At 37.7% G+C, this 12,722-nt stretch overlaps 1 protein-coding gene across 1 annotated transcript; it reads left to right on the top strand.

Annotated features, from left to right (window-relative positions):
* Window positions 1–2,831: 2,831 nt before the first annotated feature.
* On the top strand, window positions 2,832–11,423 carry LOC134305951 (early boundary activity protein 1-like). The gene is made up of 9 exons (XM_062990245.1): window positions 2,832–2,867; window positions 5,089–5,254; window positions 7,279–7,421; window positions 7,517–7,618; window positions 7,745–7,813; window positions 7,992–8,106; window positions 8,390–8,481; window positions 10,470–10,680; window positions 11,248–11,423. The coding sequence occupies exons 2-9, from the start codon at window positions 5,104–5,106 to the stop codon at window positions 11,346–11,348; spliced, it is 984 nt and encodes a 327-aa protein (XP_062846315.1). The 5' UTR covers window positions 2,832–2,867; window positions 5,089–5,103; the 3' UTR covers window positions 11,349–11,423.
* Window positions 11,424–12,722: the final 1,299 nt, after the last annotated feature.

The raw sequence follows: 12,722 nt of genomic DNA, 5'->3' as shown, positions 1-12,722 counted from the left end.
AATAGGAAATGTGTAAACCTTTTCTGGTTTCGAACCAGATGCAAGGATGGAAAATACATAGAGGTGCCATAAGGACTTTAAAAATACCTTTTATACAGGCCTTTTCTACATGTATTAATTGTATCTGTGTCCATTATTCCATTAATTTGTACAGATTGTATTAGTACAATTAGGGGTCCTGGAACAGCTGACAAGGGATCTGTGGGTCAAGTATGGTATAATAAGTGAATTAAAACATACAGTATATACAGTGTGTGTGACTATATATATATATACAGTGTATCACAAAAGTAAGTACACCCCTCACATTTCTGCAGATTTTTAAGTATATCTTTTCATGGGACAACACTGACAAAATGACACTTTGACACAATGAAAAGTAGTCTGTGTGCAGCTTATATAACAGTGTAAATTTATTCTTCCCTCAAAATAACTCAATATACAGCCATTAATGTCTAAACCACCGGCAACAAAAGTGAGTACACCCCTTAGTGAAAGTTCCTGAAGTGTCAATATTTTGTGTGGCCACCATTATTTCCCAGAACTGCCTTAACTCTCCTGTGCATGGAGTTTACCAGAGCTTCACAGGTTGCCACTGGAATGCTTTTCCACTCCTCCATGACGACATCACGGAGCTGGCGGATATTCGAGACTTTGCACTCCTCCACCTTCCGCTTGAGGATGCCCCAAAGATGTTCTATTGGGTTTAGGTCTGGAGACATGCTTGGCCAGTCCATCACCTTTACCCTCAGCCTCTTCAATAAAGCAGTGGTCGTCTTAGAGGTGTGTTTGGGGTCATTATCATGCTGGAACACTGCCCTGCGACCCATTTTCCGGAGGGAGGGGATCATGCTCTGCTTCAGTATTTCACAGTACTTATTGGAGTTCATGTGTCCCTCAATGAAATGTAACTCCCCAACACCTGCTGCACTCATGCAGCCCCAGACCATGGCATTCCCACCACCATGCTTGACTGTAGGCATGACACACTTATCTTTGTACTCCTCACCTGATTGCCGCCACACATGCTTGAGACCATCTGAACCAAACAAATTAATCTTGGTCTCATCAGACCATAGGACATGGTTCCAGTAATCCATGTCCTTTGTTGACATGTCTTCAGCAAACTGTTTGCGGGCTTTCTTGTGTAGAGACTTCAGAAGAGGCTTCCTTCTGGGGTGACAGCCATGCAGACCAATTTGATGTAGTGTGCGGCGTATGGTCTGAGCACTGACAGGCTGACCCCCCACCTTTTCAATCTCTGCAGCAATGCTGACAGCACTCCTGCGCCTATCTTTCAAAGACAGCAGTTGGATGTGACGCTGAGCACGTGCACTCAGCTTCTTTGGACGACCAACGCGAGGTCTGTTCTGAGTGGACCCTGCTCTTTTAAAACGCTGGATGATCTTGGCCACTGTGCTGCAGCTCAGTTTCAGGGTGTTGGCAATCTTCTTGTAGCCTTGGCCATCTTCATGTAGCGCAACAATTCGTCTTTTAAGATCCTCAGAGAGTTCTTTGCCATGAGGTGCCATGTTGGAACTTTCAGTGACCAGTATGAGAGAGTGTGAGAGCTGTACTACTAAATTGAACACACCTGCTCCCTATGCACACCTGAGACCTAGTAACACTAACAAATCACATGACATTTTGGAGGGAAAATGACAAGCAGTGCTCAATTTGGACATTTAGGGGTGTAGTCTCTTAGGGGTGTACTCACTTTTGTTGCCGGTGGTTTAGACATTAATGGCTGTATATTGAGTTATTTTGAGGGAAGAATAAATTTACACTGTTATATAAGCTGCACACAGACTACTTTTCATTGTGTCAAAGTGTCATTTTGTCAGTGTTGTCCCATGAAAAGATATACTTAAATATCTGCAGAAATGTGAGGGGTGTACTCACTTTTGTGATACACTGTATATATATATATATATATACAGTATATATATATATATATATATATATATATATATATATTAGAGAGAAAGAGAGAGATTCAGCTAACACAGGAAAGCTTCTACAGTGGCTGCAGTGCAGTACTGACCTGCGCGTGCGGAATCACAATTTGAATTACACCTGGTCCGTTAAAGACGTTGGATCCGACCAGGAGTCTACCAGCTACTGAGAAGGTACAAACATGTATGCACACTTTCATTTAAGCTTATTTTCGTTAAAATGCGATATAGAAATATTATATTTTATTAAGTACATATAAATAAATCCATTAAGTAAGTTTTTATAGTTTAAGTTCGTAGTGTTTTTTAACGGTTGTTAACTTACGCGGACGCCGGCATTAGGGTTCATTGCGTTTAACATTGCATTTACATCATATATTTTGATTAAAAAATTAGTAAGACATGTCCGATAGTTTTCTTGATTTTTTTAAAGTTATATTAATTAGATATTAATAACGTTATAGCCAGACAGCTAACTTGCTGTGCTGGAGTACCGTTATTTAAAGTTACCATGACAACCATGACACTGTTTGCAGGCGCGAGACTCTGACGGGATTTTTTTAGAGGAAAACATTCTGAAAAACAAAATCTGAACTACATCCATATCTAAACACGCTGTGCATGTCGTTCATACTGTATGAGCAGTGATGGGTGAGAACTGAGGGGGGAGTGGAGCTGCGGAACAGGGTGCAGTTTATACCCCCATTTAGCACCAGAAGCGGCGCGCTGCGCTTTATACGCTCCTATAATCAACACACAGGCTGCGCACGCAGCACCGCGGCGGTAATTTATACGCTTCGGGTCTAAGAGATTGAAATTAGAGTCTACGCGTTTTTCCTTTTTTTTTAACTGCAACATTAGAAACGACTGTGCATTTGTTTTTAATTGTCATCAAAGAAGACGTTTAAACGTGTATGTATGTACAGTATATATATACTGTAGCTATATATATATATATATATATATATATATATATATATATATTTCATATATATATATACAGGGCAGCCCCGGTTCTGGACTGCTTTGCTTGGGGGGGCAGTAAAACCTAATGAGGGGGCATGTTGATAGTCATGTTTTTGAAGCCAGAAATATATTCAAGGCTTGATTTGTGCATGAATGATGACAGCCAAGCTATTGATACTGGCTTAAAGTGATGTATGAGGTAAAGAAATAAAAATGCATGTTTTCGAACTTAAACTTAAAACCCAATGATTAAAAAATACATGTTGATTATGTAAATGGAGAAAAAAGATTATCTAATTGTATTTCATTTTAATACGCCCCCTTAATTAAATTGCCATTACTAATAGAACAACTCTATTTCTTGAAAGGCTTTAATACAAATTTAAGTCAAAGCTGACAAATGTACCTACACACAGACTGAGAATATTCAAACGTGGAAATAGGAATGAGTGAGAATATTTATATTATTGGGAAATTAAAATATAAAGAAAACAAAAGAATACTAATTCTGTAAAAAAAAAGTGTTTACCAGTATACCTGCCTCTCGCTCACACTAACAGAACATATACTGCCGAACTGAACTGTTTGGGGCAGTCTGCCGATTTTTATATGACTCAAAGAGCCAATCAGGAATAAGCAAGGAAATATCTTCACACTGTAAAACAAAATGCATTTTTGTGATTGGTTCAGAGATAATTTTAAAAATAGCCGTTGCTTGCATTGTGCTTGGGGGGGCAAAGACACAATTTGGGGGGGCAATGCCCCCCTCAGCCCCCCCCTAGCGCCGGCCCTGATACAGGGGTTGGACAATGAAACTGAAACACCTGTCATTTTAGTGTGGGAGGTTTCATGGCTAAATTGGACCAGTCTGGTGGCCAATCTTCATTAATTGCACATCGCACCAGTAAGAGCAGAGTGTGAAGGTTCAATTAGCAGGGTAAGAGCACAGTTTTGCTCAAAATATTGCAATGTACACAACATTATGGGTGACATACCAGAGCTCAAAAGAGGACAAATTGTTGGTGCACGTCTTGCTGGCGCATCTGTGACCAAGACAGCAAGTCTTTGTGATGTATCAAGAGCCACGGTATCCAGGGTAATGTCAGCATACCACCAAGAAGGACAAACCACATCCAACAGGATTAACTGTGGACGCAAGAGGAAGCTGTCTGAAAGGGATGTTCGGGTGCTAACCCGGATTGTATCCAAAAAACATAAAACCACGGCTGCCCAAATCACGGCAGAATTAAATGTGCACCTCAACTCTCCTGTTTCCACCAGAACTGTCCGTCGGGAGCTCCACAGGGTCAATATACACGGCCGGGCTGCTATAGCCAAACCTTTGGTCACTCGTGCCAATGCCAAACGTCGGTTTCAATGGTGCAAGGAGCGCAAATCTTGGGCTGTGGACAATGTGAAACATGTATTGTTCTCTGATGAGTCCACCTTTACTGTTTTCCCCACATCCGGGAGAGTTACGGTGTGGAGTGAAGCATGGGGGTGGATCAGTGATGGTTTGGGCTGCCATGGCATTCTGGAGGACCATGTGCATCCAATGGTTCAAACATTGTATCCTGAAGGCGGTGCCGTGTATCAGGATGACAATGCACCAATACACACAGCAAGACTGGTGAAAGATTGGTTTGATGAACATGAAAGTGAAGTTGAACATCTCCCATGGCCTGCACAGTCACCAGATCTAAATATTATTGAGCCACTTTGGGGTGTTTTGGAGAAGCGAGTCAGGAAACGTTTTCCTCCACCAGCATCACGTAGTGACCTGGCCACTATCCTGCAAGAAGAATGGCTTAAAATCCCTCTGACCACTGTGCAGGACTTGTATATGTCATTTCCAAGACGAATTGACGCTGTATTGGCCGCAAAAGGAGGCCCTACACCATACTAATAAATTATTGTGGTCTAAAACCAGGTGTTTCAGTTTCATTGTCCAACCACTGTATATATATATACATACACACACACTGACTGGCCACTTCATTAATATCAATTTATAGTTTATACACATACATTTAAGAAAAAGTTATTGTTAATTAGTAAACACCTGTATAAAAATATTTTTACTATTCTACTTTTATTTCATAAGTCTCACTGAGTGCTCACAAGCATGTGCATGTGTGTGTTTGTGTGTCCCTCTCTCTTATTCCAGAGCCTATATGCCTATATGGCCTATATGCTAATACAGTGGATAGAAGATCCACCTACGTGGGATGTTTTGCCTATAAAAAAAATCGCAAATGGAATTTGTTCAGTGGGTTCAATATGTGATGTATTTTATGGCGATGAAACAAGCCCAGCAAAAATTCTACAAAAAGGTTAGTGAATTTCATCAGTACATCAGTACACTCACCCAAAGTAAGAACTGAAGTAGGCACACTACACCAAGTTCCAAATTATTATGCAATTGATATTTTTCTCTGATTTTCCTAAATGATCGTACAGTCAGTATAATTTTCAAGTCATCAACCGTTAGAGTATAAATCGAATTTTATTGAACAAACCTCCCAATGATAACAGTATTTTTTTTTTCAAAAATAAAAAAACTCAAAATGCACTGTTCCAAATTATTATGCACAACAGAGTTTCCAACTTTTTATAGGTTGTAAAGAACTGAAAATAGTCATTTGTTGAATTGGCAGCATTAAGAGGTCACATTCACTGAAATTAAAAGATATTTCAATCAAAAACATCTTAACAGGCCAAGTTGCATGTTAACATAGGACCCCTTTCATATCACCTTCACAATTCTTGCATCCATTGAACTTGTGAGTTTTTGGAGAGTTTCTGCTTGAATTTCTTTGCAGGATGTCAGAATAGCCTCCCAGAGCTGCTGTTTTGATGTGAACTGCCTCCCACCATAATAGATCTTTTGCTTGAGGATACTCCAAAGGTTCTCAATAGGGTTAAGGTCAGGGAGGATGGTGGCCACACCACGAGTTTCTTTCATTTTATGCCCATAGCAGCCAATGACACAGAGGTATTCTTTGCAGCACGAGATTTGTCATGCATGAAGATGATTTTGCTGCAGAAGGCACGGTTCTTCTTTTTGTACCATGGTACAAAGTGGTCAGTCAGAAACTCTATATACTTTGCCAAGGTAATTTTCACACCTTCAGGGACCCTAAAGGCCCAAAACATGACTCCTTCACCCCCTTGCTGACATCGCAGCCTTGTTGGGACATGGTGACCATCCACTATTCCATCCATATGAACCATCCAGGGTTGCACGGCACTCATAATGATGTTTGAAAATTAGTCTCCATATATGTTTGGGCCCACTGCAACCGTTTCTGCTTGTGAGCACTTGTTAGGGGTGGCCGAATAGTAGGTTTATGCACAACTGCAAGCCTCTGGAGGATCCTACACCTTGAGGTTCGTGGGACTCCTGATTCACCAACAGCTTTAAATACCTGTTTGCTGGTTTGTAATGGCATTTTAGTAGCTGCTCTCTTAATCTGATGAATTTGTCTGACAGAAACCTTCCTCATTCTGCCTTTATCTGCAGGAACCTGTTTATGCTCTGCATTAGCCACAAATCTCTTCAGAGTATGATGATCAGGCTTAAGTTTTCGTGAAATATCAAATGTTTTCATACCTTGTCCAAGGCATTGCACTATTTGATGCTTTTCGGCAGCAGAGAGATCCTTTTTCTTTCCTATATTGCTTGAAAGCTGAGGCCTCTTTAATAATGTGGAACATCTTTCTTAAGCAGTTTTCCTTTAATTGGGCTCACCTGGCTGAAATTGATTTTAGTGATCCAAAGAGCCCCGAGACACAATACCATCTATGAGTTTAATTGAAAAATTCAATCTTAATGACACTTAAATTCAATTTGCATAATAATTTGGAAAGTGGTGTAGAATTATATATACACAATTGCATAAGTTTGTAGACACTCCTTCTGGATTCAGCTACTTTAATTTGGACCCATTATGGACACAGATAAACACATACAGCTAGTCCCTGTAGAGAAGTATTACCAATAGTATAGGACTCCCTGGAACAGAGAAACCATGAACCTATTTGCACTATGCATAAAATCTGGTGTGGGGTAGAGAGGTAAAATGTCCCCTTGAAACTGTGTTCTCTGGAATGATTGAGCTCTAGCAAATACTATAGGGATGTGTTTGGGAGTTGAGGATGAGGTGGGATGGTGATCATCCAACATCCTGATCTCACAAACGCTCTTGTTGCTGAATGCAATCAAATCCTCACAGCAGTGCTCAAAAATCTAGTAGAACGCCATTCCTGGACAGTAGAGACAGTTACTTTAAAAAAAACCTTTTTTATTTCCCTAAATTCAGAAGAAACAGTGACATGGTATGTTTTGTTTCTCAAGGAAGTAGATCCGCCCTACTGAAAATTTTAGAGACTCTGGAAAAGAGGGAAAATTCTGCGAAGGATACTGAAATTTGTGGCCGTGGTCAGAGGCAAAAATGGCCACCTATCCGCCTCTCGCCAGCTACAACCTCTGAGGATGAGGCAAGAACTGACATGGATTACCACCTAACTCTGCTTTACAATTCACTTTCAGGATGGCAGAGAAAAAGTAATGTAGTTATCTATTTGTTGTACAGGAAGAATTCCTCCCAACAAATACAGTAAGGAAGGAAAAAAAAAAAGAAATGGCCAGAACAATGTCAAAGTCCATCCTAATGGATTATAAAGTAAATCAAAAGGTAGGAAATACCTGCAACAGCAACAAACGATATATTAGTCTAATGATTTTGCCACTGCTACTGATTGCTTATTCACACACTCTTTGCTATATTTTGAGAGTTTATAATCTCTCTCTCTCACTCTAGAGTTCTTCTTGTGTATCTGATTCTGCTGGCCCTTGTTCTCCTAGTGCCTTTGGTGATTCAGGATCTCAGGTTAGCTAACACACCTAACCTCATGTCAATATTTAATTTTTTTCCTTTGTGTTTTGCGGCATGCATATATCTTTACATTAAATAATCACAATGGTGACAGTTTATAATTGTTTTCTACTATTTTACAATTTATGATCACTAACTTTTATCAATCTGTCTGTCTTTCTGTCTGTCCCAGGCACACAATACCAAAGTAGTGATAAAACAACTCTCAGAATTAAAAGAAATACTAATGGGGATGAAGGAGAAAATTGAAAATATAGAGAAAAGGATCATTAGAGTGGAAAGCAAAGGTAATATATATATATATATATATATATATATATATATATACATATATATATATATATATTATTTTGAGGTAAAATGTTTTTGATACAGTTTTTCTCAGTCGCTTGGACATATTCTCAACATTTTCATGATTATTTTCATAATTCCGTCATTTTAATTATGTTTAATATTTTAAATTATACATAATATTTTGTTGCAAACATTTTCTAACAAAAGTCATAATCACTCAAAAACTGTTAATCGTTAAAATTATACAGTCTGGTAACATTGTTTTTATCCCCTTAGTACTCCCACATGAGACAGAGAAAGTGTTGCCACCGCCAGATAATAATAAAAAAATGCAAACACATGAGACTGTAACTACCTTACCCACACAGGTAAAAACAAACAAATCATTGTATGTCTGTGTTTATACAGTAATTCTGAACATGATGAAAATTACATGCTTTACATACATTTTCTGAGAATAAAATGCATTGTTGCATGACTTTAGTGGTTGATGAAAGGAAGAATATGATAGCATAATTTTTACTACAACCACAAATCAGAAAAGTTGGGACAGTATGGAAAATGCAAATAAAATTAAAATGCAGTGTTTCTTACATTTACTTTGGCATGAACCCAAGATATTTTATGTTTTATCTGCTCAACTTTATTTTATTTAATAATAAACATCAATTCCTGCATTTCAGACCTGCTACACATTTCAAAAACAGTTGGGACGGGGCAACAAAAGACTAGTAAAGTTGTGTAATGCTACAAAAACATATTAGTTTAATTGATAAGGGGCAGTAAGATTGGGTTTAAAAAGAGCATGCCAGAGTGACTGAGTCTTTCAGAATTAAATGGGGAGGGGTTCAGCACTCTGTGAAAGACTGTGTGGACAAAAAGTTGAAGAGTAACATTTCCCAACATAAAATACTTGTCTGTTTCATCATCTACAGTACATAATATCATTAAAAGATTCAGAGAATCTGGAGAAATATCTATATGTAAGACAGAAGACTGAAAACCAGTATTGTCTGACTGATATTTGGGTCCTCAGGCAGCACTGCATTAAAAACAGACCCGATTCTGTAGTGAAAATCACTGAATGGACTCAAGAACACTTTCCAAAACCTGTGAACCATTGTCTGTGAGCTTGTCACTGTATCCACAAATACAAGTTAAAACTTTACCATGCAAAAGATAAAAACAGATATTAGCAAGATACAGAAACACCACCACGTTCTCTGGGCTTGAGTTCATTTAAGACACTTTTCCACTTTGCCTCCGTGCATCTTAAATGATCTCAGGCCAAGAGAAGGTGGTAGTGTTTCTGGATCTTGCTAATATCTGTTTTCATCTTTTGCATGTTAAAGTTTTAACTTGCATTTGTGGATACAGTGCCAAGCTTACAGATAATGATTTAGAAAGGGTTTATAAAGTTTATAAGTTTTATAAAGTGTTCTTTTTATTATGTACTGTAGTTGATGAAATACACAAGTTTTTTACTATTTTAATTAAGAAATGTTTTTCTTGAATTGTTGCACTATTTGCCTGTCCAGTCTTTTACAGAGTGGTGACCCCCTCCCCATCTTTAATTCTGAATGACTCAGTCGCTCTGGGATGCTCTTTTTATACAAAATCATCTTACTGCCCTGTTATTAATTAAACTAATATGTTTTTTGTAGCATTACACAACTTTACTAGTCTTTTGTTGCCCGGTTCTAACTTTTTTGAAATGTGTTGCAGGTGTAAAATGCAGGAATGGAGGTACATTAACAAGTTGATTAGACAAAACATAAAATATATCTTGGGTTCCTACTGTCTGCAATAAAATAAAAGTCAAGGTAAATGTAAAAAACACTGCGTTTTTATTGTATTTGCATTTTCCATACTGTCACAACTTTTCTTCTGATTTTGGGATGTAAAAGTATGTTTAGGACAGAAGTGGGTACTATGGTCTTAGAGGGCAGATTATGTCAGTTTGGTGATTTTCCTGCCCAAGCACACCTGGGTCAGTTGAGCAGGTAATGAACACGTTATTTATGGTGTCAGAGCAGAAGAATCAGCAAACTGTGCTGGACTCTGGCCCTTGTTTCCCCACCCCAGCCATAGGATTTGTTTCACCCAGTCCTGATAAGAATCATGTACATAAGTACTATTGTACGTATGGTCTGTCTGACCAATATCTAGTTCTTAGGGTAACATATTTGTACATATTTCCCATCATGCACAGAAAGTGTTTGATATTTACTTCTCTGGATTATATGGTATGCAACATTTTTGGTTTGTACTTTTTCACTGCCTTAAGATGTGTAAAGGCAACATAAAAATGGCATTTTAAATTAGTTGAATGTCTAAACATTGTCATTTTTGTTAGGTTAAAATTGGACCCAACACAGCAATCACTTCTGAGCAGTATGCAAATGTAAAATGGACAGACCCAAAGAAATCAACAAAAGATCTATTACTGGCTGTTTTTGGGAGAAGAAAGTTGGCGACACACACCTACACAGGGAAGTGCTCAAACGCCTTTAGGGGAAGAGAGGCCAAACCTCAGCTGGATCCAGACAAAGTGTGTGACATAATAAGTGAGTTAATTATTTTCTGGAAACACTATAGTGGAAATATTTGTTTTATATAATGCTGACAGTAACATTACAGTATATAGCTTAAACCACAGTCTTTAGAGCATCACATGCTAAATAATCTCAGATTTCAATGCATGTAAACTGATCTTTTCATGGTGTAGAAAAACTGAATTTACCACATCATGGCCCCTTAGGAGTTACAAATGCTCTGTGTTTCTTTGTTAAAATGTCTTTCTGTAGACATTATGAAGGCTGAATATACAATACTGTGGTAGAGAGTGCAGTGACAGTCTGTTCCATCCCTGCTTTTATACAGGGTTTGTAAATTGTTTGCATCAATTTTCAAATATTAATTTACTTTCATTGCTACAGACCAGCTGTAAATTGTTAACCAATGACTTGTAATGCTCTGAAAAATTGGATGAGTGTATCATTGCGTGATGTTGATGGTAGAAACCACAATCATCATTCCTTCTAACATACAGTACATTAGCACTTTTAAAAATGAGGTGTTTAAAATGAATATAAAAATTATTTGTTGTTTTTTGTTGTTTCTTTGTTTTACAGACTACATCAGGAAAAAATTTGGCACAGATATTAGACTAATCAAACAAGCCATTTCCCAAAAGTGTGCAGATGAATGTAAAATGGCGACGAGAAAGATGTAGGATTTTGTTGTCTAGCCTTTGTTGCCTTTTTGTCTGTCAATTTATTTATTTGCTTGCATCATTGTTTGTCTGTTTGTTACTTAATTATAATAAAATTGTTTAAATTACCAATTAATAAGTGTTTATTTATTTAAGCAGGGAAATTTTAATGTAGAATACTCTTAAACAAAAGGTATAATAAGACATACAGGAATTTTTATATGCATTTCTCAAATGTTTATCTGTAAATCAAATAAAATTCCTAGATAAAATCATATTAGAATATTAGGATTCCTATTTAGAGGCCAAAACATTTCTTATAGAATATCCAACAGAATATCTATAGGATGTCCAATAGGATTCCTACAAGATGTTTAATAGGATTCCTATAGAATGTTTAATAGGATTCCTATAGGATGTCCAATAGGATTCCTATAAGATGTCCAATAAGATTCCTATAGGATGTTTAATAGAATTCCTATAAGATGTCCAATAGGATTCCTATAGGATGTTTAATAGGATTTCTATAAGATGTCCAATAGGATTCCTATAGGATTGGTTCCAAAATATGATAGAAAACCAATAAGATTCCTATAGGATTTTTTCTATTGGAATCCTATAGGATATTTTGACTAGGGTTGCCTGATGGTAGTAGCTGGAACAGTGTGTGTCCGGGGTGTGTGGTGTCTTTGATGATGCTGCTAGCCTTCTTCCTGAGTCGGCCAGCATACAACACGTCCAGGTGTGAAAGTTCTGTGCCAATAATTCGTTGAGCTGTTTTCACTATGCGATGCAGATCCTTACGCTCGGCGGCAGTGCAGCTTGAATACCACACTGTGAAATTGCTGGTCAGAATACTTTCTATTGTGCTCTTATAGAAGTTTACTAGTAGTTTCTGTGGTAGCTTGGCCTTTTTCAGCTTCCTGAGAAAGAAGAGTCTTTGTTGAGCTTTCTTAATCAGGTGTGAGGTGTTAACGGTCCATGTCAGTTGGTCAGACATGTAGACTCCGAGGAATTTCAGGCTTTCCACCATCTCCACCATCTGTACTGAAGTGTGATGTGTTTATGTACAGTACTACTATGTATTGTTGTTCATTATTATTTATTACAGTTTTATCTATTCTATAATGTAAGATTAAGGGAAAATATACTTGTATTCATAACAAAAAAGACCATCTAAGACATTAGAAAGGTGGGGGGGTTTGGGAGGTCTGGCACGGATTAATTCTATTTACATTATTTCTTATGGGAAAAATAGGTTTAACTAACGAACATTTTGACTTAAGAACAGCCCTTCAGAACCAATTAAATTAGTAAGTCAAGGGTCCACTGTATTGTTTTAGTTTATTCGCTTATTAGTTTACCCCACGCATTTGTTCACTAAGTAATTAGTGT

The sequence above is a fragment of the Trichomycterus rosablanca genome, chromosome 2, assembly GCF_030014385.1.
Source record: "Trichomycterus rosablanca isolate fTriRos1 chromosome 2, fTriRos1.hap1, whole genome shotgun sequence".
Classification (NCBI taxonomy): Eukaryota; Metazoa; Chordata; class Actinopteri; order Siluriformes; family Trichomycteridae; genus Trichomycterus; species Trichomycterus rosablanca.
This window is presented reverse-complemented; position numbering and strand designations above follow the sequence as displayed.